The sequence below is a fragment of the Spermophilus citellus genome, assembly GCF_964194105.1.
Source record: "Spermophilus citellus genome assembly, chromosome: 1".
NCBI classification, from domain to species: domain Eukaryota; kingdom Metazoa; phylum Chordata; class Mammalia; order Rodentia; family Sciuridae; genus Spermophilus; species Spermophilus citellus.
The window spans coordinates 234,974,245-234,996,898 of record NC_138182.1 but is presented as its reverse complement, the minus strand read 5'-3'; the positions used below and the strand labels follow the sequence as shown (position 1 = coordinate 234,996,898).

At 36.9% G+C, this 22,654-nt stretch overlaps 2 protein-coding genes across 5 annotated transcripts in view; one reads left to right on the top strand and one right to left on the bottom strand.

Annotated features, from left to right (window-relative positions):
• SGTB (small glutamine rich tetratricopeptide repeat co-chaperone beta) overlaps positions 1-11,724 on the bottom strand; it is a 43,153-nt gene extending 31,429 nt beyond the window's left edge. For 2 of the 3 annotated variants that reach the window (XM_081282731.1, XM_081282733.1), the window contains exons 1-4: positions 11,475-11,724; positions 9,969-10,088; positions 3,806-3,909; positions 288-357 (exon numbers count right to left, since the gene is read on the bottom strand). In XM_081282731.1, the coding sequence (XP_081138857.1) occupies positions 288-357; positions 3,806-3,909; positions 9,969-10,068 (274 nt within the window). In that variant the 5' untranslated portion in view covers positions 10,069-10,088; positions 11,475-11,724. Of the gene's footprint in view, positions 1-287; positions 358-3,805; positions 3,910-9,968; positions 10,089-11,343 lie in introns of all 3 variants that reach the window. The other variant, XM_081282732.1, reaches the window with a different exon arrangement.
• An 83-nt stretch (positions 11,725-11,807) lies between these two features.
• NLN (neurolysin) overlaps positions 11,808-22,654 on the top strand; it is a 106,386-nt gene continuing 95,539 nt past the window's right edge. For both annotated transcript variants that reach the window (XM_081282634.1, XM_081282633.1), the window contains exon 1: positions 11,808-12,011. In XM_081282634.1, coding sequence (XP_081138760.1) covers positions 11,971-12,011 — 41 coding nt within the window. In that variant the 5' untranslated portion in view covers positions 11,808-11,970. The remainder of the gene's footprint in view (positions 12,012-22,654) is intronic.

The following is a 22,654-nucleotide window of genomic DNA, read 5'->3' as shown; positions in this document are numbered from 1 at the left end:
GATCCTAGGGTTCAAGTAGCAAATGCAGTTACAAGTGAACAGCCCTTACATTTGTTCTGGAAGTTTTACAAGATCTCTGCGTCTTTTCATACAAGCCATACCTATACTGCCCACATGCCATTTTGTATTTCCAGGCTTCACATCTGTCACATTCATTTCTGCTTCATAAATGCCGTGTGGATAATTCAGTCTTGGCAGTGTAAACCAGAATCTCATCAACTCACAGTTACTTTCTCCACAGTTTACAAAGCTTTACTAAATAAACAATTTCTGTATGAAATACTTACCTTCATCTTTTAATTGGTCAGCTTTTCCCACATCTTCAGGCACTGAGTTTGAGAGGGGTAGAATGTCATTCTGAAATTAAATAAAAAATCAATGTACTTCTCTTTAGTCATCCCAGAGTATTATAAGTAATCTAATAATAAAATACCCACATTTTAGTAATTCTCCTGTAATTCCATTTCATGAACTCTAACATCAAAATAAAAGAATTAATATAAAAACTAGGGAAAATTCCTCTCAAATACTTATATTAGAATTATGAGCCAGGAGCAGTGGTACATGCCTGTACTCCCACCAGCTCGGGAGGCTGAGACGAGAGGATTGTGAGTTGAAAGCCAGCCTCAGAAACTTAGTGAGTCTAAGCAACTCAGTGAGACCCTGTCTCTAAATAAAATACAAAAAAAGGATGAGGATGTAGCTCAGTGGTTAAGTGCCCCTGAGTTTAATCCCTGGTACCAAAAAAGAAAAAAGAATATGAATCTGTTGAGTTTTTCTAAATGATAAAACAACTATAAATCAAATTTTTAAAATTCTGCTTTCCCTATACCCAGTAATCTTACCACTTCATGAGCAAGAAATTGAATTTGTACATAAAGAATGAGAATAGAAATATAATCACAGGATTATTTATAGTAGTGAAACTTTTGAAGCAAAATGGTCAATATCCTACCAAAGAGATATACCAAGTCAAAAATCAGTTTACCAAAAAAGAAAAACAGCATTTAAGATACAAACATTATCTGTGTACATGCTCATTCATGCATGTATACACATGCACGTATTAAAAGCAAAGACTAGAAAGATGTATAACAAAAGGTTCACAGTAGTAATAAAGATAAAACTTTCAGTCTATCTTTCCATCTTGTCTAGATTTTTAAAACTACAAGCATATATTAATTCCATAAGTTAAAAACAGCATAAAATTTTTGTTTCGCACCTACTATCATCTTCAAATTTCTTTTGCATTAATAAAGTTCAAATGTAGGTGCTTATTAAAAACAAAACTCAGAAATCTCTTCAGTAGTACTGGGAACACAATTTTTTTTTCATTTTTGAAAGACTTTTAAAAATTGCATTATTTTCAAACATGACTCTAAAGTTCAAAATAAGCCTATAATTTTCAAAAAGGCATAATATGGAGTTACTATAACTATTTACTACATTTAAAATATACCTACTATTACCTTTGTCTTTAAACTAAAATTTCAATAAAACTGATATCTCTAACACTGGAAATATACTTTGAAAAATTACTGACAAAGAATATGATCTTGTCCTTATGTTTTAAAAAATTTTTCTTTAGTAATCAGTTTTCCAAAGCATAAATATTGGAAAAATAGCACAGAAACATAATGGAAACATTTTATAAGTAAAGATCACTATTTAAAACTAGTTAAAAGACACACTGTTGCCCAATAGCATTTGCTTTTAGGGTTCCTTCCATTTAAAATCTCCCACAAGTCTAGGCAGTTTGTAAATTTTTCTAAAAAGTAAATGTTTGGGGTTTAAAAAAGGCATTTTTAAAAATTTTAATCTATTCTGTCTTCCAGATGCTTCTCAACAATTTTAATAAAATTACCATAGTTTCATAATTTATAATTCTCATATTCATTGAATGAGCCTGAGAAGCTCATGATGTGGGGGCAAATGTCACATATTTTAAGTAAAGGTAATGAATTTACTTAGGATATGTATAAATTTTATGGTGGTGGGAGGCTGGTGGAACAGAAAAGCAATATCCTAAAATTAAAATGACAGAACATGCAAGTACACTTTGGTGAGACAAATAATTTCTTTAATTATAACAGTGATGATGCTGCTTCAGCTAAGTTTTAAACTTTTTCTGCAATGCCCTGTTAACAAATACAGAATAAAGTCACAGCTATAAAATAGGACTCCTAAAAGGTGCTAATATCACATTATTACTGCAGAGAGACTAAGGAGCTAGTTGGGTTTTTTAAATGTTATTATATTTTTTATACCTTTATTTTATTTGTTTATATTAATGTGGTGCTGAGGATCAAACCTAGTGCCTCATGCATGCTAGGCAAGAGCTCTACCACACAACCCCAGCCCCAGAAGTTAGTTTTAATAAATATGTTTTTAAAATATTATATAACAAATTTCTCATGATAAAATGCAATCTGAGAGAGAGAGCAAAAGAGAGAAAAAGAGCTTTATTCAAACAGAATGTAAAAGTCAATTGGAGCTTTGGGAAAGGTTAAAAAAAGAAGTTCAGATTTCTTCATATGAAGTCAATGGTGACAGTAGCTAAAGTGTGAGCAAATTCAAGTGCTGTCTCAAGCACAGGCCTCAGGCACCTGGGAATAAAAGAGGTCTACTTCAGTCACAGTCACATCCAAGTCACTGACACAGGGTTCCCTCAGGAGGCCAGAGCCCAGATAATAAAGAACCTTAACCAAAGGGAAAAAAAAGGGAGTTCCCTGTGAGGAACACAGAGACATGCCACCATCTCCTCACATCATGTCATATAAATAAAATTCATCTGTTGGATGAATGTATCTATGACTGCAATACTCTTTTGCCAAGTATAAAAGGAGGATATAGCTTACTGTCAAATTAACATCTTCACTGCAATTCTAAGAACTCCTCTTCCCAACAAATGCTAGAAACAGAGCCTGGAAAATCTAGCTAAATGTGATACTGTCAGCAGTGTCTGTTCCAAGCTAAACCTATACTACTGGTGTCAGCCTCACTCCTGAATTCTTCATTATGTACTAGAAAGAGTTAGAAAAATAGGAGGAGTTCACGAGGCACTGAAATAGAATGAAAAACAACATGGGAGGGCACTCTGAGGCCCTATACTCTGTAACCTGAAATTTTTCAAACAATGCTATGGCCTATGTTTCCTGAATATTTGGACATTTCAGACATCAAACTTGAGTTTCAGTCTCAGTTTTGCAGAGTGACCCTGAACCTTTCTCTGTTTATTATAGAGTCCCATCAATGATCAAATTTAGTGAAACTTGCTTTAGAAATGATGATTTAATTTCAGATTAATCTATTTCTGCATAGTTGCTTTCCAGACCTTAAAACTTTTAATTTATAGTCCATGTTTTAGGGGAATGTCAGTTCAGATATCAGAAATCTAAAAATACTCATACTGTAAAGGATTTTTAAAAGTCAGCCAAGATATATCATTAAGTAAAAGAAGAGGATGGGAATAGCTACTAATATAAAAAATCTAAACCAGGGCTGGAGATGTGGCTCAAGCGGTAGCACGCTCGCCTGGCATGCGTGCGGCCTGGGTTCGATCCTCAGCACCACATACCAACAAAGATGTTGTGTCTGCCGAAAACTGAAAAATAAATATTGAAATTCTCTCTCCCTCTCTCTCTCTTTAAAAAAAAATCTAAACCATATTAAATCTGTTAAAACTATCAGTTCGTTACTTATAGACCTGGCCCCTCATTGATAAACAATCCAACATCAAATTATAGTCACACTTACATCAGTTACTAATGAGAAAACATACCTTACAGAAGGTATGACAACATACCTTACAGAAGGAATTTGTGAACATTTCTGTCAAAGGCTGTGAAACTGCTAGATGTGTATCTTCTGAGCTGATCTTAAAAACTGTCTCCAAGCACTGAATTGCAACTTGAAACAAATTTTAATAGTGAAAAAAATTAGCAAATTAAAGAAAGAAATGATGATAGCACTGCACTCTGTGGTAATCAGTATTTATGATCACAGAATATACGGAAAACTAATTGGTTCAGCTGCATACAAATTTCTGTTTATAGACCAGCTATTGAGGGGAACAAAACTTGATTTCTTATGTCTCACTAAAAGATAGACGTTGTCAAGAATATAATTTCTGAATATACATATTACCTCAAATCTTGTTGAAGGCTATCAGAAAAAAGAGCAAGTCAGCAACAACTAGCTCTCCACTACTAATATCTAATTAACTATTGTGTCTTAATGCCTTGAACAAAAAAAAAATGATCAGTTTTTAAAATACAAGAAATAGAATTATCAATCTGATTTAAAATTGTAAAAGAAATAGTCCCTGACACATAATAATTAAATATTAATCCCAGTATATGTACATGAAGATAGGTCAGTTTTAAAAATCCATTCATACATGCAAATTTACCAAGTGCCTACTATGTGTAAGATGTTATTCTAAGGTGGTAGGGAAACTTAACAGAAGTAAACTTAACAGAAAAAAAAAATCACTGTCCACATGATGAATGGTTAATATAAGTAGGGGATAAACACATTAAGTAAAATGTACAGCCTGTTGAATGGTAGCAGGTGCCTCATTTATTTTTGGTGTAGGACAAGAGAACTCACTGAAACACACTAGGTGCTAAGACATGGTGAGAGATGATGATAGAAAAGCAAAAGAATTTGGTGCATTCAGAAACAGTAAATGAACAATACATCACAGAAGTCCAAATTATATAGATCCTTTAAACAATGACTAAGTAACATGAGGAGTCATTGCAACATTGCAAAATTTTAAGTACAGAAATGATCAAATCTGACATACTTTTTTTTTTTTTTTTTTTTTTTTTAGAGGCAGGGCATGTACCAGGGATTGAACTCAGGGGCACTTAACCACTGAACCACATCCCTAGCCCTTTTTATTTTTTATCTGAGAGGGTTTCTATACTAGCTTGCTTTAGACCTCACTAATTTGCTGAGGCTGGCTTTGAACTTGCAATACTCTTGCCTCAGCCTCCTGAGCCACTGGGATTAGAGGCATGTTTTAGTCTCTTTCTCACTATTGTAACTAAAAGATCTGTCCAGAACAATTTTAGGGAAGAAAAAGTTATTTAGGGGCTAACAGTTTCAGAGGTCTCAGTCCATAGACAGCATTCCTTGGGGTTCGAGAGGCAGGACATCATGGCAGAAGAGTGTGGAAGAGTGAACCAGCTCACATGATGATCAAGCAGCAGAGAGAAAGAAACTCTACTCTCCAGATACAAAATATAGACCCCATAGCCACGCCCTCAACCCACACCCCACCTGCCCCCAGTTACCACTCAGATAATTCCATCAAGGAATAATTCACTGATTTGGTTAAGGCTGTAACCCAATTATTTATCATCCAAACCTTCTTGCATTGTCTCTTGGGGGATACCGCCTATCCAAACCACAACAAGGTGTGCACCATCATGCCCAGCAAATCTGATATAGTCTTAAAAGATCACTAGTAGTTGTGTTTAAATATTCTAAGAAGCAAAAATAGAAGAAGGCAGACAAACGAGGGGTGATCATAATACAACAGGCAAAAAAAGACTTCATTCTAACTAGGAGTGACATCAGTGGAGATAGTAAGAAGTGTACAGAATTTAGACATATTTTGAAGATATAGCCAACGAGATTTATTGATTATTAGATAAGTGTATAAGGAAGAGAAGTGTACAGAATAGCACCCAATTTTTGGCCTGAGCAAAGGAAAAACTGTAGCTACCATCACTGAAATAGGGAAGTTGTGAATAGAACAGATTTTAGGTGGGAGGATCCATTTTGGCAAATTCAACTTTAAGAAGTCTATTAGACTTATAAGTGGAGATATCTAGTAGAGCAGTTGGATATAAAAATTTGGGGTTCAGAAGAAAGGTCTGGATTAAAGGTACAAGTTTGAGACATTTCAGCATATAAATTCAGGATATTTCAGGCCAATGAGCTAATAATATCACTGAAGAAATCACTGAGTGTAAATAATGAAAAGAAAATCAAGCAGGAAGAGAATCAGGAAAGGAAAAGATAAACAATAAGACAGACAAGATATTATGCACTATCCTGGAAGTTCAGGCAACAAAGTATTTGGGGGCAAGGGAGAAGAGAGTGATCATCATCCTTATTAATGTCAGCAAGCAAATCAGATAATGACAGAACTGCCCACGGAACCAAACAACATAAAAATCATTAATGACCTTGATGACAGCAGTGTGGAAAGAAAGAAGTAAAGGCCTACCTGGAGTGGGCTTCAGAAAGAACAGAAGAATTAAAGAAAGCTGGTACAGACAACTCTCTCAAATGGTTTTGTTGCAAAGGGAGATAAAACTAGGCAACTATTTTAGGGGGAGGCAGTATGACAAGAATATCTGTTGTTTGTTTTACCTTTTTTTTTTTTTTTGGTACTGGGGATTAAACAACTGAGGAGCACTTGTCCACTGAGCCACATCCCCAGCCCTATTTTGTATTTTATTTAGAGACAGGATCTCACTGAGTTGCTTAGCACCTCACTTTTGCTGAGGCTGGCTTTGAACTACAATCCTTCTTTCTCAACCTCTCTGCCACTGGGATTAAATGCATGTGCCACTGCATCGGCTTGTTTTTATTGTTTAAAGAAAAAAAATAATGGTAAATTTATGTTCTGATGAAAATGAGAGTAAAAAGTTAGAACTTGAGGTTATAAAACAAAGATGGTAGCATAACTACAGTGACGTACTGGATTGATTGAGATAGGATGGGATCTAACATGGCAGTAGAGGGGTTATACTGAGAAAGGAACATGGATGGTCCATCTAGGTTATAGTTGGTCAGACAGGCAAGTACTAAGAATATGTGAGGCTCCCTTTTTCCTCTCTCTGTCTCTGTGTCTCTCTGCTTCCTGGCTGCCATGAGCATATCACACCCTTCTGCCATGATGTCCTACCTTACCTCAGGTCCTAAAGCAATGGAGCTAGCCAACCATAAACTGAAATCTCTGAAACCCTGAATCAAAATAAACCTTTGCTCCTCTAAGTTGTTTTTCTCTGGTATTTGTCACAACAATGAAAAGCTAACTAATACAAGTGGATTCAAAGAATTTGGGGGATAGGGATTCTAGAAGGCATGAGCTAGAAAAACTGACAGATGTGAAAGTGAAGTGTTTAAGACAGAGATTATGAAAGGAATGCAATTTTTGGAAATAGTAAGATTTAGGGATTTTCAGGATTTATTTATCTAAAAATAGCCAGGTACAATGGAACACACTCATTATCTTCAGGAGGCTGGGACAGGAGGATAGATTTAGGGAAGGGTTTCTCGATCTCATACTGACATTTTAGAACAGATAATTCCTGATTCACAGGGGCTGTCCCAGGCTTTATAGTGTTTACTACCATTCATGGTATCTAATAGTATATGCCAGTAATATCAGGCCCTGAGGTTGTGATAACCAAAAATGCCTTCGGACTTTGCAAAATCACTCAAGTTCAGAACCACTGGCTTGGATTATAACTATGTGGTTGAGATCACTGAAGGAGAAAAAGTTAAGAACTGAGAATTGAGGGAACTGAAAGAATCATGTATGAATCTAGCAGAACTGACAAGAGTTCAGAGAGCAGTAGTACTTGAGAGAGTGACAAGGAACAGGAACCACAACAATTAAAAAGGAAGCAGATGGCTGGATGAAGTAGTGCATACCCGTAATCCTAGCAGCTTGAGAGGCTGAGACAGGAGGATTGCAAGTTCAAAGCCAGCCTCAACAACTTAGCAAGACCCTAAGCAGTGAGACCCTGTCTCTAAATAAAATACAAAAAAATGGCTGGGGATGTGGCTCAGTGGTTAAGTGCACAGAGTTCAATCCCTAGTATCAAAAACAAAAATAAGCAAACAAAAAGAAGAAAGCAGATGGAGCTGAACACAATGGAGTGTGCCTGTAGTCTCAGCTAAAGGTCAAGGCAGGAAGATCACTTGGGCCAGTTGTCTGACACCAGCCTGGGCAATACACCAAGACCTCATTTCAAAAAAATAAATAAAAATAGCCAGGTACAGTGGTACACACCTGTAATCCTCAGGAGGCTGAGGCAGGAGGATAGCAAATTCAAAGCCAGCCTCAGCAACTTAGCAAGGCCCTAAGCAACTCAGAAAGACCCTGTCTCAAAATAAAAATAAGCAGGGCTGGGATGTGGTTAAGCACCCCAGGGTTCAATCCCTGGTACCCAAAATAAAAATAAAAATGAAGCAGATATCAGTAGATGACAACAATTAAGAGGAATGCCTGACAATCTAATAAGACAAAGCTGATGATATCACCAGTTTCTCAATAGTGGTAAAGTTGGCACTAGAATGGAGCCTCCTTTCCTAGGGCTTTTTTAAATGTCTAGAAGGTGGGCAGACACCTTCACATGATTTTGTGTTCAATTAAATTAGACTCACAGTCAAAAATAGGGGTCAGTCACAAACAATTGGCACTATTTCTGACTGCCATATATAACAAACAGCTGAAGGCACATATTTTTGGCTGAATACCAGTCTAAAAATAGGAATGTAACATCTTGGTTTTAAAAATACTTTCAGTTTTCTTTCCAACCCTTAAAAATATTATACTGCCTTTGATTAGAAAAACATCATCTTTTACTAAATGATTGCATTTACCTATTTGCTATAGAGTAAACATAACAACATTTTCCTTAGATAACCAATCACCTTTCCCTTCATACAGTCTGACCATGAAGGAGAACAAAAAGACCTTAATATTACATGGACTGATTTGCAGTGTTCTCCAACTGTGCATCACCTGCTCCTCTCACTGCCACCTGGAAAGACATCATCCCACCAGACTGCAAGCAGATTTAGAGCAAATGCCCAATTTTCATCCCCACCTCCTTAAAGATATTTATAAGGGAAGTACTCAAAATTAATAGATGTGTCCCTTATACAGAAGCAGCAGCTTCAAAATTGGAAATTCAAACTATACTCTTATATATTAAGTTCCCCCAGAGTACTCTCATTGCAATAATTAAATCTTTAGGCCACAAGAAAGCCAGGTTCACTGAACTTCCACAAGCCCATATGCAGAATTCCATCTTGTTATGTTTAATACTGAATTTAAAATTTTATAATGCATAAACATGAAGCACAAAGATGGTGTCAAGGAACCATATGATGTTATCATCTAAGTCCTGCTCAACTGTATAGATTCCTGAATCAAATATTTAAAGCTAACACAAGACAAGGATGAAGTCCCAAAATAGGCACATGTCAGAGCTCACCAATGGTATAATTATTTAGACTTTTATTTAGTATGATTACAACAACTAAGGTATTTTTATGAGTTATTTCTAAACTGGATACTTTGCTATTAGAAAAAGAAGAAAACAAAATCTTCATCATAAGAACTAGAATTAAAACCTCAGTTTTATCACATATCAGCTGTAATGTTACTTAAAGCATCTGGTTTAATTGTCTCATCTGTTAAATGGGAATTATACTAATTTAGTCAATGTGAACAAAACATTCCCTATAATATGAATAGCATAGTTCCAACACAATAATTGCTCAATAAATGAACAACATCGCTTTTATTTTGTTGTTAATTAAAACAAACTTCAGAGAATGGAAATAAGATACTCTTACAGATAAGCTTCTCCACTTGAAAGATCAACAAAACATTCTGATTTTTTAATAACATAAAAGTTGGGGTCAGGCATGATTGTGCATGCCTGTAATCCCAGTAGCTTGGGAGTTTGAGACAGTAGAATCACAAGTTCAAAGCCAGTCTCAGCAACTGCGAGGTGCTAAGCCACTCAGTGAGACCCTATCTCTAAATAAAATACAAAATAGGGCTGGGGATGTGGCTCATTGGTTAAGTGCCCCTGAATTTAGTCCCCAGTACCAAAAAAAAAAAAAAAAAAAAAAAGTTGGGCTTAAAGCTATTTTATTATTTATTTATAATTATAAGACAAATAAAACAAAGACCGGGAGCCTACCTTCCAAACTTTCTTGTTCATCAGAAGTATAAGCATCCATCTGACTTTGTTCCCGTAAGAAACGAATAACTGCATAAACTAGGTGCTTGATAGATGACATTTTAGGACCTTAAACACTTCCTTGATAAGAAAAATGAAAACATTGAGCTAAATTATTTTAAAGAATCATTCAGGAAAGTTATAAATAATAAAGGAAGGGTTACATATTACATTAAAAGTAAAAAACAGCCTAAAAATAGGAATATAACATCTTGGTTTTTAAAATACTTTCAGTTTTCTTTCTAGCCCTTAAAAATATTATACTGCCTTTGATTAGAAAAACATGGTCTTTTACTAAATGATTGCATTTACCTGTTTGCTACAGAGTAAACATAACAAACATTTTCTTTAAATAATGAATCACCTTTCCCTTTATGTAGAAATCCCCCTAAAAGGCCTTAGTAATAAGTTGAGGGGCATTTCATCCTGCTGATAAGATAAATGAAAACACTGAGCTCAATTATTTTAAAGAATCAAGAAAGTTATAAATCACCTTTCCCTGCACTACCTTGAGCTCTTTTTATAGAGTCAAGAGAGCACAAAGTATTATTATGGTAATTTATTACATATTTTAATTTAAACCCAGTAATATTAGACTACATTAAATTTTCCATCAGTAATGTTTTTCAAAATACGTATAACATAAGCATAAACTTTCACTGTTATCTTATCTATATGGTATAGATACAGGAAAGGAATACAAATATAGATGTAGAAATCCCCGTAAAGGCCTCAGTACTAAGTTGAGGGGCATTTCATCCTGCTGACTCAGAAGATGCTCCTTGTTGAGCTTCTTCCTCTGGATCATGAGTTTTTAAAAAGTACTAATAATTTATGTTCCAGCTACTTTCATAGGTTGAGAGTCATTTGCTGAGGAAATACACTTAAGAACGGTTGTTCAACCATTGAGTGTCATTCTTGATAAAGGGCATTTCTATAATCCACGTACAAGTCAAGAAATTATTGCCTAAACCGATGGTTACTACAAACCCATCAGCGCTGTCTGCAGTAACTGGAAGCCCCCGGTCCTGTTCATTCACATGGAATACTATTGCATTCAAACAGTGGCGCAGGGCCAGCCAGCATTAATGGCTTATTTCCACTAAATCGCCTCATCCATCTGCTCCCCAGGTTCCCTAATTCAAAGCTAGGGTGTGGTAACGCCGCTAGGAGGTTTATTATTTGGGTGCTTATTTTAAAGGCGAACCCAGCCTCTAGGCCATGGGCTATTACAAATTCTAAATAAGGCCCCAGGACCGAAGGTGAAAACAGATCGGAGAGACGGGGCACCGAAGGGAAAGGAGATGTGTAACCCCCTCCAGGCTTCTCCTCCTACCTCTCCTCAGGGCACATCCACCTCCCACTGCAATCCTCCTTCCCTCCGGTTAGCGGGCCTCGCCTCGGCTCAGACGAGGTTTGCAGCGGGTGCGCGGTGCAGGCCTCCGTCTGGAGCTGCGGGAGACTCACCCTTTCCAGACAGAAGCCCCTTACCAGGCAAGAGGACGCGAGACGACGGCTGCGGGCCCCGGGGCGTTCGTAAGCCGGGCCGCTGGTGCCTGGTCCTCAAGGCTGGAGCTTGGCTCGGGATCACAGCACTGGCCGGAGTCGCCCAAACTTCCCGGCTCCCGCGCCGCCGCCGCCGCCGCCCCCTCAGCCCACCCGGCTGCGCGCTTGGCTCAGAGCTGCTGGGTCTCGCCGGTTCCGCGCCGGGGGCGGTGCAGGACGCGTGGGGCGGGGAGGGGCGGGGCGCGGGGAGGGCCGGGGCGGGGCGCGGCGCGGGGCGGGCCTCCGTGGGCGCCGGCGTGGGGCAGCAGCACGTGGGAGGGCGCTGGCAGGCCAGCCGTCGCCGCGGTTCCGCTGTGGCCTTCAGCGCTAGGCCCACTCTCCGCTGCCGGGCGCCCGCCTCGGTCGCCCCCAGACCCCAAGACCACGCACCCGCTGCTGCCGGCCTCTCGGCGTGCCCATGATTGCCCGGTGCCTTTCGGCTGTGCGAGGCCTCCACAGGTACTTTCCGTGCGCGGGTTAACCTTGACCATGGTCAGGGCGGGGTCTTCTGCCCGGTTAATGCCAGGCGCCCTGGAGCAAGCTTTCCGCTCCCACGCACCTGGGAACCCCACCTCCTCACAACCTGCCTGGGCGACCCCTTAGGGACACCTGATGTGACTACCTGGGGCCACCTTTCCCTCCTGGATTCCCTCGAGAGGACATCCATTCCCCTTTGTTTGGGACTGCCTTTGCCGCAGTCAGCTAGACAGGTCACAGACCCAGCCGAAAATGAATGCAGAGAGCTGGGCTAGTTACGAAATGCTTTCATTTTCTCCCTTACCCAAAACTGCAGACCTGGCATTGAAAGTGCAGCAGTTGTAGACTTAGGAATAACAATTCTCATTTGCCCCTCATTCACATCATTAGCATTCCAGTCGTTTAACATATACACATGAAACCGCTTTGGTTTTGCCGCCTATTTCCGTCCGTGCTTTTTAATTTCCTTTTTATTTTCCTCCTCGCCATAAAACAAACATTCTGTCTCTTGTCAGAACCTATTGACTTGGCCCCAAAATTAAAGCTGTTTTGAATTGCTTCCTAACCACACCCCTCACAACAGACCAGTAGCAAGATGGTAAAAGAATTCAATTCTTTGCATGGATGCACTGGTTTTCTGAAACAATGCAGCCACCACCCCCATACCCAAATCTGACCAGAACTGTAAAGCCAAATGAAGTTTCAATTAAAAAAAAGGAAGATGTGTTTTGTCCTCGTTGTCTACAAAACTATGTTGGAACATGTCATCATTTAAGCTTTGTACAGTTTTCTATTGTCCATTGCCACTCAATTGTGTGGAGCTTTGTGTTGCTCAGTCTTGTGGAGTTATTGTGCATCCAGGGGACAACAGTAATTATAAAGAGTTAATGTGATGATTGTGAACATATTTTAGGTTGTCCTTTTTTTTTTTTTTTTTTCTAATCTCCACACTGGAAGTGGTATTGCTGGCTAATAAAGTTATACCAACAAATGAAGATCTTTACATAATGCAGGTGTAAGGAGAGAATAAATTGTCATATAAGACAGTTGTTCTTAACCTTTTTAAGTCTCAAGATCCCTTGAGCTCTCAAAAATTGTAAGAACCTAAGATTGATTTGGGTTATATCTGCCCTATTTACCATATGATAAATTAAAGCTGTAACATTTTTTTCAGTATTTATTAGTTTATAAACAGTAATAAGTGTATTACATGCATAAATATTTTGTTTAGCCATTCATCTGTCAGTGCACACTTGGATTGCTTCTGCCTTTTGACTGTTGGATAATGCTTTGTGATCATTGGTATGTAACTATGTTTGAGTCTGCTTTTTCTCTCTCTCTCTCTCTCTCTCTCTCTCAAAAGTCTATATACCTAGATGTGGAAAATGCTGGATCATATGGTAATGCTGTGTTTAATAATAATCATTCTAGGAATGTGATCATTTTGAATTTTTGCAAAACTAATGTGTGGCAATACAAGATAGCTGGATTTTTACATTTGCTCCTGCATTAAATTTATTTTACTTTTTTGTTTCGATTTAAGAAGATGAGGAAAATCCCACCCATACTCATGCAGTTGGAAAGAGGAATTGTTTAATAGCTTTTTATCACATCAATTTTCAACAAATGGTAGTTTGAAAAAGTTTAATTGTAAAATGGAATCTGAAACTATGTCAATGTGTTTTTCTGACTGTTACATTAAAATTCACCGGGGTATCCTAAATCTTTTAATGAATCTTCTACCCTTCTATGATTTTATAACATCAAACATGGGTCATTTGGAAATTAGTGGTTGCTTTGTTCTATAGATCTTCCTAATGTTGGCATATTCCATTATATAATATCGAACAGTCACATTCCTTAATGTCCTTATCAATCTTAGAAATGTTTTTAAGTGTTGGAAAACTGTCAAGCTCACATTGCAGAAAGAAATTTCCAAACTTCTAATGTTCATTTGAAAGCTAGAATTTCATCATTAGCAACACAAACTGTCAAGTTCTTTCCCTTGAAGTGACAGTCTCACTTTGTTACATTTTTTTTAATTTAAATCACTTTGTTACATTTTTGACAGAACTTCTGCCAAATATTTAAGTCAGAATAATCATGATTTGTCTGAAAGTAGTTTGATCAAGTAAAAGTGGTGCTCCATTAAAAAAGAAAGAAAGAAAGAAAAAGAAAGGCAGTTTTAGTTCACAATTCATTCAGTTGCACAAGTGCATTTTATTTGGACAACTGTTGTACTCAGGTGTACAACAGCAATGCTTTGCATGTACTTGTATTCCTATACATTAAGAGCTGAGATCTCATAAAATTCATAATTTTTGCTATTTTAATCAAAGACATTCTAAGTGAAACTGACATTATTTTTAGCATGAGAGTGAGGTGGTAAAAGAATACAACTACTAATACAGTTTGGTGCCACTGCTTTGATTTGTGCTAAGGAGCCAATAGTTTTTTTCCATCATTCCTTTTCATCATCAGTACAATGTCAATACAGTTTTTAAAAAAGTTTTTTAAAAAGATGCCTATTTTGGGGCTGGGGATGTGGCTCGAGCGGTAGCGGGCTCGCCTGGCATGCAGAGGCGCTGGGTTCGATCCTCAGCACCACATAAAAATAAATAAAGATGTTGTGTCCACCGAAAACTAAAAATATTTTTAAAAATTCTCTCTCTCTCTCTCTCTCTCTCTCTCTCTCTCTCTCTCTCAAAAAAAAAATGCCTTTATATCAAATATTTTTAACTTCTGACTTCTTGAAAAGGCCTCAGGGATCTGTCCCATACCTTTACTCCCAAGATTTGTGGACTACTTTTTGAAAACTGCTGAAATGTGCTATCCATTTTCTTTTCTTTCTTTCTTTCTTTCTTTCTTTCTTTCTTTCTTTCTTCCTTTCTTTCTTTCTTAATATATTTTTATTTCGTTTTATTTTTTTTTAATGTGGTGCCGAGGATTGAACCCAGCACCTCATGCATGCTAGGTAAGTGCTCTACCACTGTGCCACAACCATGGCCCCTCTTTCTTTCATATATATGTATATATACGTATATATGTGTGTGTGTGTGTGTGTGTGTATGTATGTATGTGTATGTATCTCTCTCTCTCTCTCTCTCTCTCTATATATATATATATATATGTTTTTTTAGTTGTCAGTGGTTCTTTATTTTATATGTAGTGCTGAGAATCACACATGCTAGGGAAGTGCTCTACAACTGACCACAACCCCAGCCCCCAAATTCTTTCTTTAAGAAAATATGTAAAAAGCACAGAAGCTGTTGTTAGAAGCTGGTGATCTACCATGTTAAACTGACTATATTGTTATTTCAGGGTATTTATTGCAGTTAATCACCATATACAGTAGTCCATGATTTAGGGCTTAGGTGACTTAATCACAGAATCTACTCTTCGTTTCAAAGTTCGTATCCTCCAAAAAAGGTTAATATTGGACAACATGGCCTCTCTGCTCTCCTGTGTTTTTCCTGTTCTGACACTGGGGAGTTCATTTTAGCGTGAAAATGAACTAGGCGTTAACTAGACTTTTGTTTAACTGACTTAGGCTTTCCCTTGGGTGTTCCTGTTGGCAGAGCTGCTATACACCCTTCCCAAGGTCATCTTGGTAGTCAGGATCATTGATGGGGGTATTAAGCCAAATTTCTTGAGAATAAATAGACTCAGGATCTGAGGATTGGTTGTAGTTGCTGTTCAGCTAACTTTTTGACCTTAATCATTCACTTCATTGTACCTCTCTCTGGTTCTTTATTTTGCAAAATGAAAAGAAATAAACTAAATAACATCTAAGCTTTTTTTTTTTTTCCTAATTCTATGTTGCCATAGCAATTAAACCAGGAGAATTTGCCTTCCACCCTCGGCCTGATTGCACAGCATGTGAGCTCAGCAAAATTTAATGTATATCACAGGATGAAGGATGGATGGCATGGTCAGAGAAAAAAATGAGAAGGGCTATTCAACAACATTAAGCCCAAATTATAGATGTAATAACCCTAGTTTTCTCTTTCATTAAAAAAAATAGCTTGGTTTGGTTTTTAAAATTGTGACAGCAATATAAGTTTTAATAGGAAGTTAGAAATAATCACAAACAAAAGAAAATATTAAAAAGATACACAGTCTACCCAACCAGAAAAAACAGTTACTAATAGCTTCCAAAATATCTTCTGTCTACAGCTTACTTTTTCTTTTTTTTTCTTTTCTTTTTTTCTGGTTGTAGATGGACAGAATCCTTTTATTTTATTTATTTTTTTATGTGGTGCTAAGGATCAAACCCAGTGTCTCACGCATGCTAGGCAAGCACTCTGCCACTGAGCTACAGCCCCAGCCCCTGTCTACAACTTTTTAAAAAACAAATGAAATGGCCATACTTATGATTTTTAATATAATATAAATATCCTTCCATAATATAAATGACTACATAGTCCATATGTTGATATATGACATTTGATTAATCTCTATCTTTGGACACGTCAACTATTTCCAACTCCTTGCTATGGGTAATGGTACTTAGATAAACATTCTTATTAGGCTTTTCCAAGTCCTTAATTATTTTCTTAATAAAAATTCCTTATGAGTGGTATTGGTATATTACAGGGCATATAAATCTTGTAGGTCTTTGGTACTTTTTATCATATTCTTCTCCTAAAATCTCACACAAATTATACTGAAACAGCAGAACATGTAAGTGTAGTAGTTTGCATATTTGATACATAGTTTCTAAGCATTTCAGTATTTTTTATCCTTACCAGTTTTATAAATAGAAACTTCTCTTAATGTTCATTTCCTTCCATTTTTTTTTTGATGGTTTATTCAATGGGTATAATTCCTTAAGAAAAATTTGGGAATGTGATATAGAAACTAAAAAAGTTGTTTTCTAATGCAAAAATTTATTCATATAGAAAATCTTAGGGCTGTGGTTGTGGCTCAGTGACAGAGCGCTTGCCTTGCACACGTGAGGCACTGGGTTCGATCCTTAGCACCACATAAAAGAATAAAATAAAATAAAGGTATCATGTCTATCTACAACTAAAAGAATATTAAAAAAGAAAAATCTTAGAAAGTAAGACAAACTTCAGTTATTCATAAGTTTATTACTATTTGTATGTCTGACTGTAATTAAATAAAATTGAGACAGTTCCCCTAAATTCAATGGGCGTAAACTCCAAATTTTAGGACAATGGTGCTAAAAAAATAGTCTAATAAAGAAAGGGTTTTAAGTTACAAATATCAAAAGCTAGACTGTGATTATTTGTTAAAAAAAAAAAAAAACAGATAAAACAAAGATGGAAATTTTGTTTTTTGTTTTGGGTTCATTTTTTTGCCACTGATTTTGGTCAGAAACATCCTGACCAAAATTTACTCAAATTTAAATATTATCTTACCTTTGGTTAAGACAAAGCACAGGAGCTGGGGATGTGGCTCAAGAGGTAGCGCGCTCACCTGGCATGCGTGCAGCCGGGGTTCGATCCTCAGCACCACATACAAACAAAGATGTTGTGTCCACCGAAAAACTAAAAAAATTTTTTTTAAAAAGACAAAGCACAGCACTTCCTGGGGAGAAATACCTAGACTGAAGATGTAAAGAACCAAGCAAGTTTGCTAAGAGCCACAGCCAAGTAATATGATGCATGGCATTTTTGGTTGAAAGGTGATGCCAGCTAGCCATTGAGATGATATGATTATGTTAAGATTTGCATTCATATGGATATTGGACTCCTGCTGTTCACCTTGGCCTGCTATGGGACTCCTGGAGAGTTCCCATTGGTTGGGGAAGTGCAGTAGGAGGGAATACCGGGGGAGGAACTTCCTCTGGGGTTCCTGGAGAATGCTGCGTGAGTGGATCGGCAATCTTCCCGGGCGTGTATGGGACATTGGCGGCAGTTTCAAAAAATACAGTTTGTTCCTGCTTGAGTGGCTCGTGATTTTGTGCCCAGCCAGACTGCGGCACAAGTTGATATTTATTGAGTACCTGTGTGTATGTCAAGTTCTGCACTGCAGAGGATATGTAGCATAGTAGTCTAGGCTATAGGAATGTAGAACCAGCCTGCCTGGGTTTGAATGCTGGTTTTGCCACTGACTAGCACTGTGATCTTAGGCAAAGTTACTTATTTATGTCTTTTTTCCTCATCAGTAAATTGAGAATTTACTGGCAACTTTCTTCACTGATCAGATATTTGAGTATTTATTATGTTTCTGAGGGCCTTCTACATCCTGGGATGTAGCAATGAACAAAGCAGACAAAAATCCGTGTGTTGATGGAATTTACATTGTAGTGGAAGAGACAACTAAAGAAAGTATGTGGTATGTTAAATGGGCAAATGTGCTAAGGAGCAAGAGTAAAGCAGGAAGGGGGATACTCAGGATTGATGGAAATGAAATTGTAGATAGTTAACAGGAAAGGCTCACTCAGAAAATGATATTAGAGTAATGATCCAAGAGAAACGAGGGACTGTGCCATGCAATACCTGAAACAGGGCATTCTAAGCAGGAGAAATAGCAGATGCCAAAGACAGTATGTCTGGGTTTTTGGGAAAGTGAAGAGGCCATTCAAACTAGGATGGAGTAAATATGAGGCTGACAAGTAGAAAATAAGACGGGAACATTGTACTCATATTTTAAGATTGAGAGATGATAAATCTAAAATGCTTTGTATATTACCTGAGTATATTCCTATTGCCACAGTAATGATTTATAACAAATTACATTTCAGTAATAAATGATAAATATTTATTTTTGCTGACCAATCTAAATGTTGGCTGGAAGAATTTTTCTAATCTTAATCATACACCTATGGTCATCCATGGGTTATGTGGTCAGCTCTGCTTATGCTGGTCACTTTTGCATTTTAGGGATGTAGGATGGCCAAAGCTGAGAGCATTCTGGTCCTCTTTTATGTGATCTTTCATCATTAAGGAGGCTATTGCTGCTGTGTTCTTGTGGAAGTGACAGAGTTCCGTGAGAGATGAGGAAGTGCGTAAATTCTCTAAAGGCCTACACTTGAAACTGGAGTACCATCAGCTCTGTCTGCCACATTCTGCTAGCCAAAGCAAGTGACAACACCATCCCAGATTTCAGAAGTGGAGAAATAGACTCTATCTCTTGATGGAAGGAGCAAAAAATTCACATTGTGAAAGGCATAGATACATCCAGGTATGAAGAATTGAGGACATGTTAGCAATTGGTCTACTACATGGTCACATAATACGGTCTCAGTAAATATCAACTATTTTTACTTTTGTGGGTTGAAACAAAAATTGTGAGTTTTGTTTTGAAGGTTTTTAAATTAGGATCATTGAGACCCTGTGATAGATGTTGCAATTTTTTTTCCCGCCTTTGAACTTTGGGATAGATTATTGTTGTCTTTTGCCTTTTTACTTTTGTCCTACAAAAGCTTAAGTTTTTAACACAATTGGGTATATCAGTCTTTTATTTTGTAACTTCTGCCTTTGTTCTCTCAAGCCTTTGCCTAAATTTCTCAAATCACTTACATTACATTTCTTCTAGTACTTTTGTGTTTCATTTTTCACATTTAGACCTTTATCCATCATTAAGTTTAAATTAAAAATAAATAAATAAATAACTTCTAGTCCTTAAAGGAAGTCAATACAGAAATTGGAAGGAGTATTAAAGAAAATCCAGCTTATGACATATGGACTTCTGATTTACCATAGCTTGCTCTGGAAGACCATGTTCCATTCTACCCACTCTGAGATAATCTATACCTCCTGCTTGGCATTCAGAAGGAAGCCCTCATACTTCCCAGCCACAATTAGCTGGTATCTTTGATATCTAATCCATTTGTGGTCAAGATCAAGAGAAAAATTCTATTTCTGCCTCATATCTTAGGCAGAGTTGCAGTGACTGAAATAAATGGAGCTCTCTGGCAAATTCTTCTTGCTGCAATGTATAATATCCATAATATAAGGGCTACATAGTTAGATCTTATTCTAAACTGAAGTTTGTACATCTGCCCATCTTCTAGAGTCTAACAGAAATTCTTTATAAGATCTTGTCGCCTATTTCTCTGTTGTTATGTTTGAGATATGAGATGTTCTCCAAAAGCTCCTGTGTTAATGCAAGAAAATTCAAGGTACAATGACCAGAGTATGAGAAATGGTCTCTCTGCCACAAGCTGAGCAGCTTTCCTCCACTGTGCTCTACTGCCCTGATGTTCTGCCTCACCTTCCTCTGAGAACAGTGGAATTGTATGACCATGAACTAAACCTCTAAAACCGTCAGTCCAAAATAAACTTTTCCTCCTATCAGTTGTTCTTCTCAGGTATTTTGATCACATCTACAAAAAGCTGACTAACACATCTATTTAGGTACAAAAAGAGAAACAAATAATTTTTTTAAACAGGTTGCCACTACCAGTTATACAGTGCTTTTTGGAAATCTCAGTCACTTTTTCACTTTACAGATATTTATCCAACACCTAATACATTGTTTAATGTCAATATCACCTTACCTTAAAACTAAGCTTACAACAACATTCCCCTATAAACCTGCCTGTTTCTCTTATGCCATTGTTCTTTGTCATGATGTCACTATGTATGCAGGTCAAAAACTTGGGAGCCATTTCTTGCTTTTTTCTATCTCCTTTACCTTTTCCACCATCTACCAAATCCTAAATAGTCTTTACCTTCTTTCTCTTTTCTCTTTTCTCTATTCCTGGTACCACCACCATAATTAGACCCTCATCATGAGACCAGCCTCAGTTTTTGTTTGCCACTAATACATTTTTCTAATGAAAACAGATCTTTAAGGAATGCAAATGTGATATATCATACTTGAGATTAAAATTCTTTAGTCTATCATTAACCTAAAATAAAATCAAAATCATTTAGTATGGTTTACAGTCTAATCTCTTCTTAGCTCTCCCAGATTTCCCTCTCACTCAGGGAACTCAGTTCTTCAGCTAGAGTTCATGTCTGCATCTGCTGGCCTTACCAGAACATGTAGTGATCCCTTGCTGGGAACAAATTTTTCTCTTTTCTTGCCTTTTCTGAACATAGTACTTATTCACTTAGCTTTAATGTTAAAAAATATACACAAAAAAGTATAATGCATGTACATATATAGATATGGCTAAAAAATGAAAAGCAGCATCTATATATCTACAATTATAAGTCTACTACCTCTGAAGTCTCTCTGTGCCCCTCTCCATCCATATCACGTTTTCTTATCCGAGAGATAACCTCAGGGTTGAACTTTGCATTCATTCTCTTGCTTATCTTTATAAATGTTATTATAAGTGCTTGTTTTTCTGAGTGGCATATGATTTAATTTCACACAAGGAAATTACTTTCACATGGCTATGGTTCATTTTTTTACTGTTGTAAGATATTTCATTGGTGACTATTTCAAAATTTACTATCCACTTTCTTGTCCATGAGTATTTGGAGTTTTTGTTATTTTGTTTTCCTAGTACAAGCAATATTGCTGTGAATATTCTTATAAAATATCTTGATACATATGTGCAAGGATATAAACCTGAGAGAAAATGGTTGTTGGATGTATACGTATCAACATTACCAAAAGATGTGCAAAAAAACTCTTTTTTGAAGTGGCGATACTAATTTACTCCCTCTCCCTGTGTAAGTTTTGTGAGTAGCCATTAATCCTCTATCCTTAGCAACTCCTGGTGTTGCCAAGCCTTTTGCCAATCCGATGATTGAAGAATTTGGCTTTTATATATAATGTCAAGTTTACTGATGAGTTTATTTTCTTATCATTTGTATTTTATGCCTGTTTATATCTTTTGCTCCTTTTCCTATTGGATTACTATTTTCATTATTGAATTTAAGCAGTACATGTGTTTTCTAGGTACCTTTCACTTGTTTTCTAATATTAAAAAAAATGTATTTGTAAAGTATTTGATCTGTGCATCCCACGGAGCTAAACTTTGGGGAAACAACTGTGGACAAGACAAACTATTCTTGTCCTCCTGGGTTTATGCCCTCACTCTAGTCAGGGAGTCAAAATAAACAAATCTCTGTAATAGTTGGATTGTGAGCGCTGCTGTCAATATCAGCTTAGCTTGTACTTACTTCCTCAGGAGAATTTGCCTGACCCCTACTAAATTTAATCTTTCTAATCCTGTATTTTCATAGCACATACATTATCATTAATAATATTTGTCTTCCTTGCTAGCTGCTAGATTTCTTGAAATCAGGAGCCTATTTTATGTTTGTTCATTTTTGCACCTCTAGAAGTTAGTATGGTGTCATTACATAGCAGATGCTTGATAAATATATTTATTGAATTCGAAGATTAAAATATGTCATCAGTAATAGTAACTAAAAATTCAGTGTTCATTGCTAATATGGAAGTAGTACAGACCTAGATTTGGCATTTTGTTATTGACGTGTATGTATAACTTTAGTAGAAAGTAGACATATCAAGCCCTATATGAAATGGCTGGTTGAAAATTTCTTTAAGAAAAATGCCAGTTGCCGTAATGTAAAAACGTGGATGTGTAACCGAGGTGATTCTGCAATCTGTATACGGGGTAAAAATGGGAGTTCATAACCCACTTGAATCAAATGTATGAAATATGATATGTCAAGAGCTTTGTAATGTTTTGAACAACTTATAATAAAAAAATAAAATAAAATAAAGAA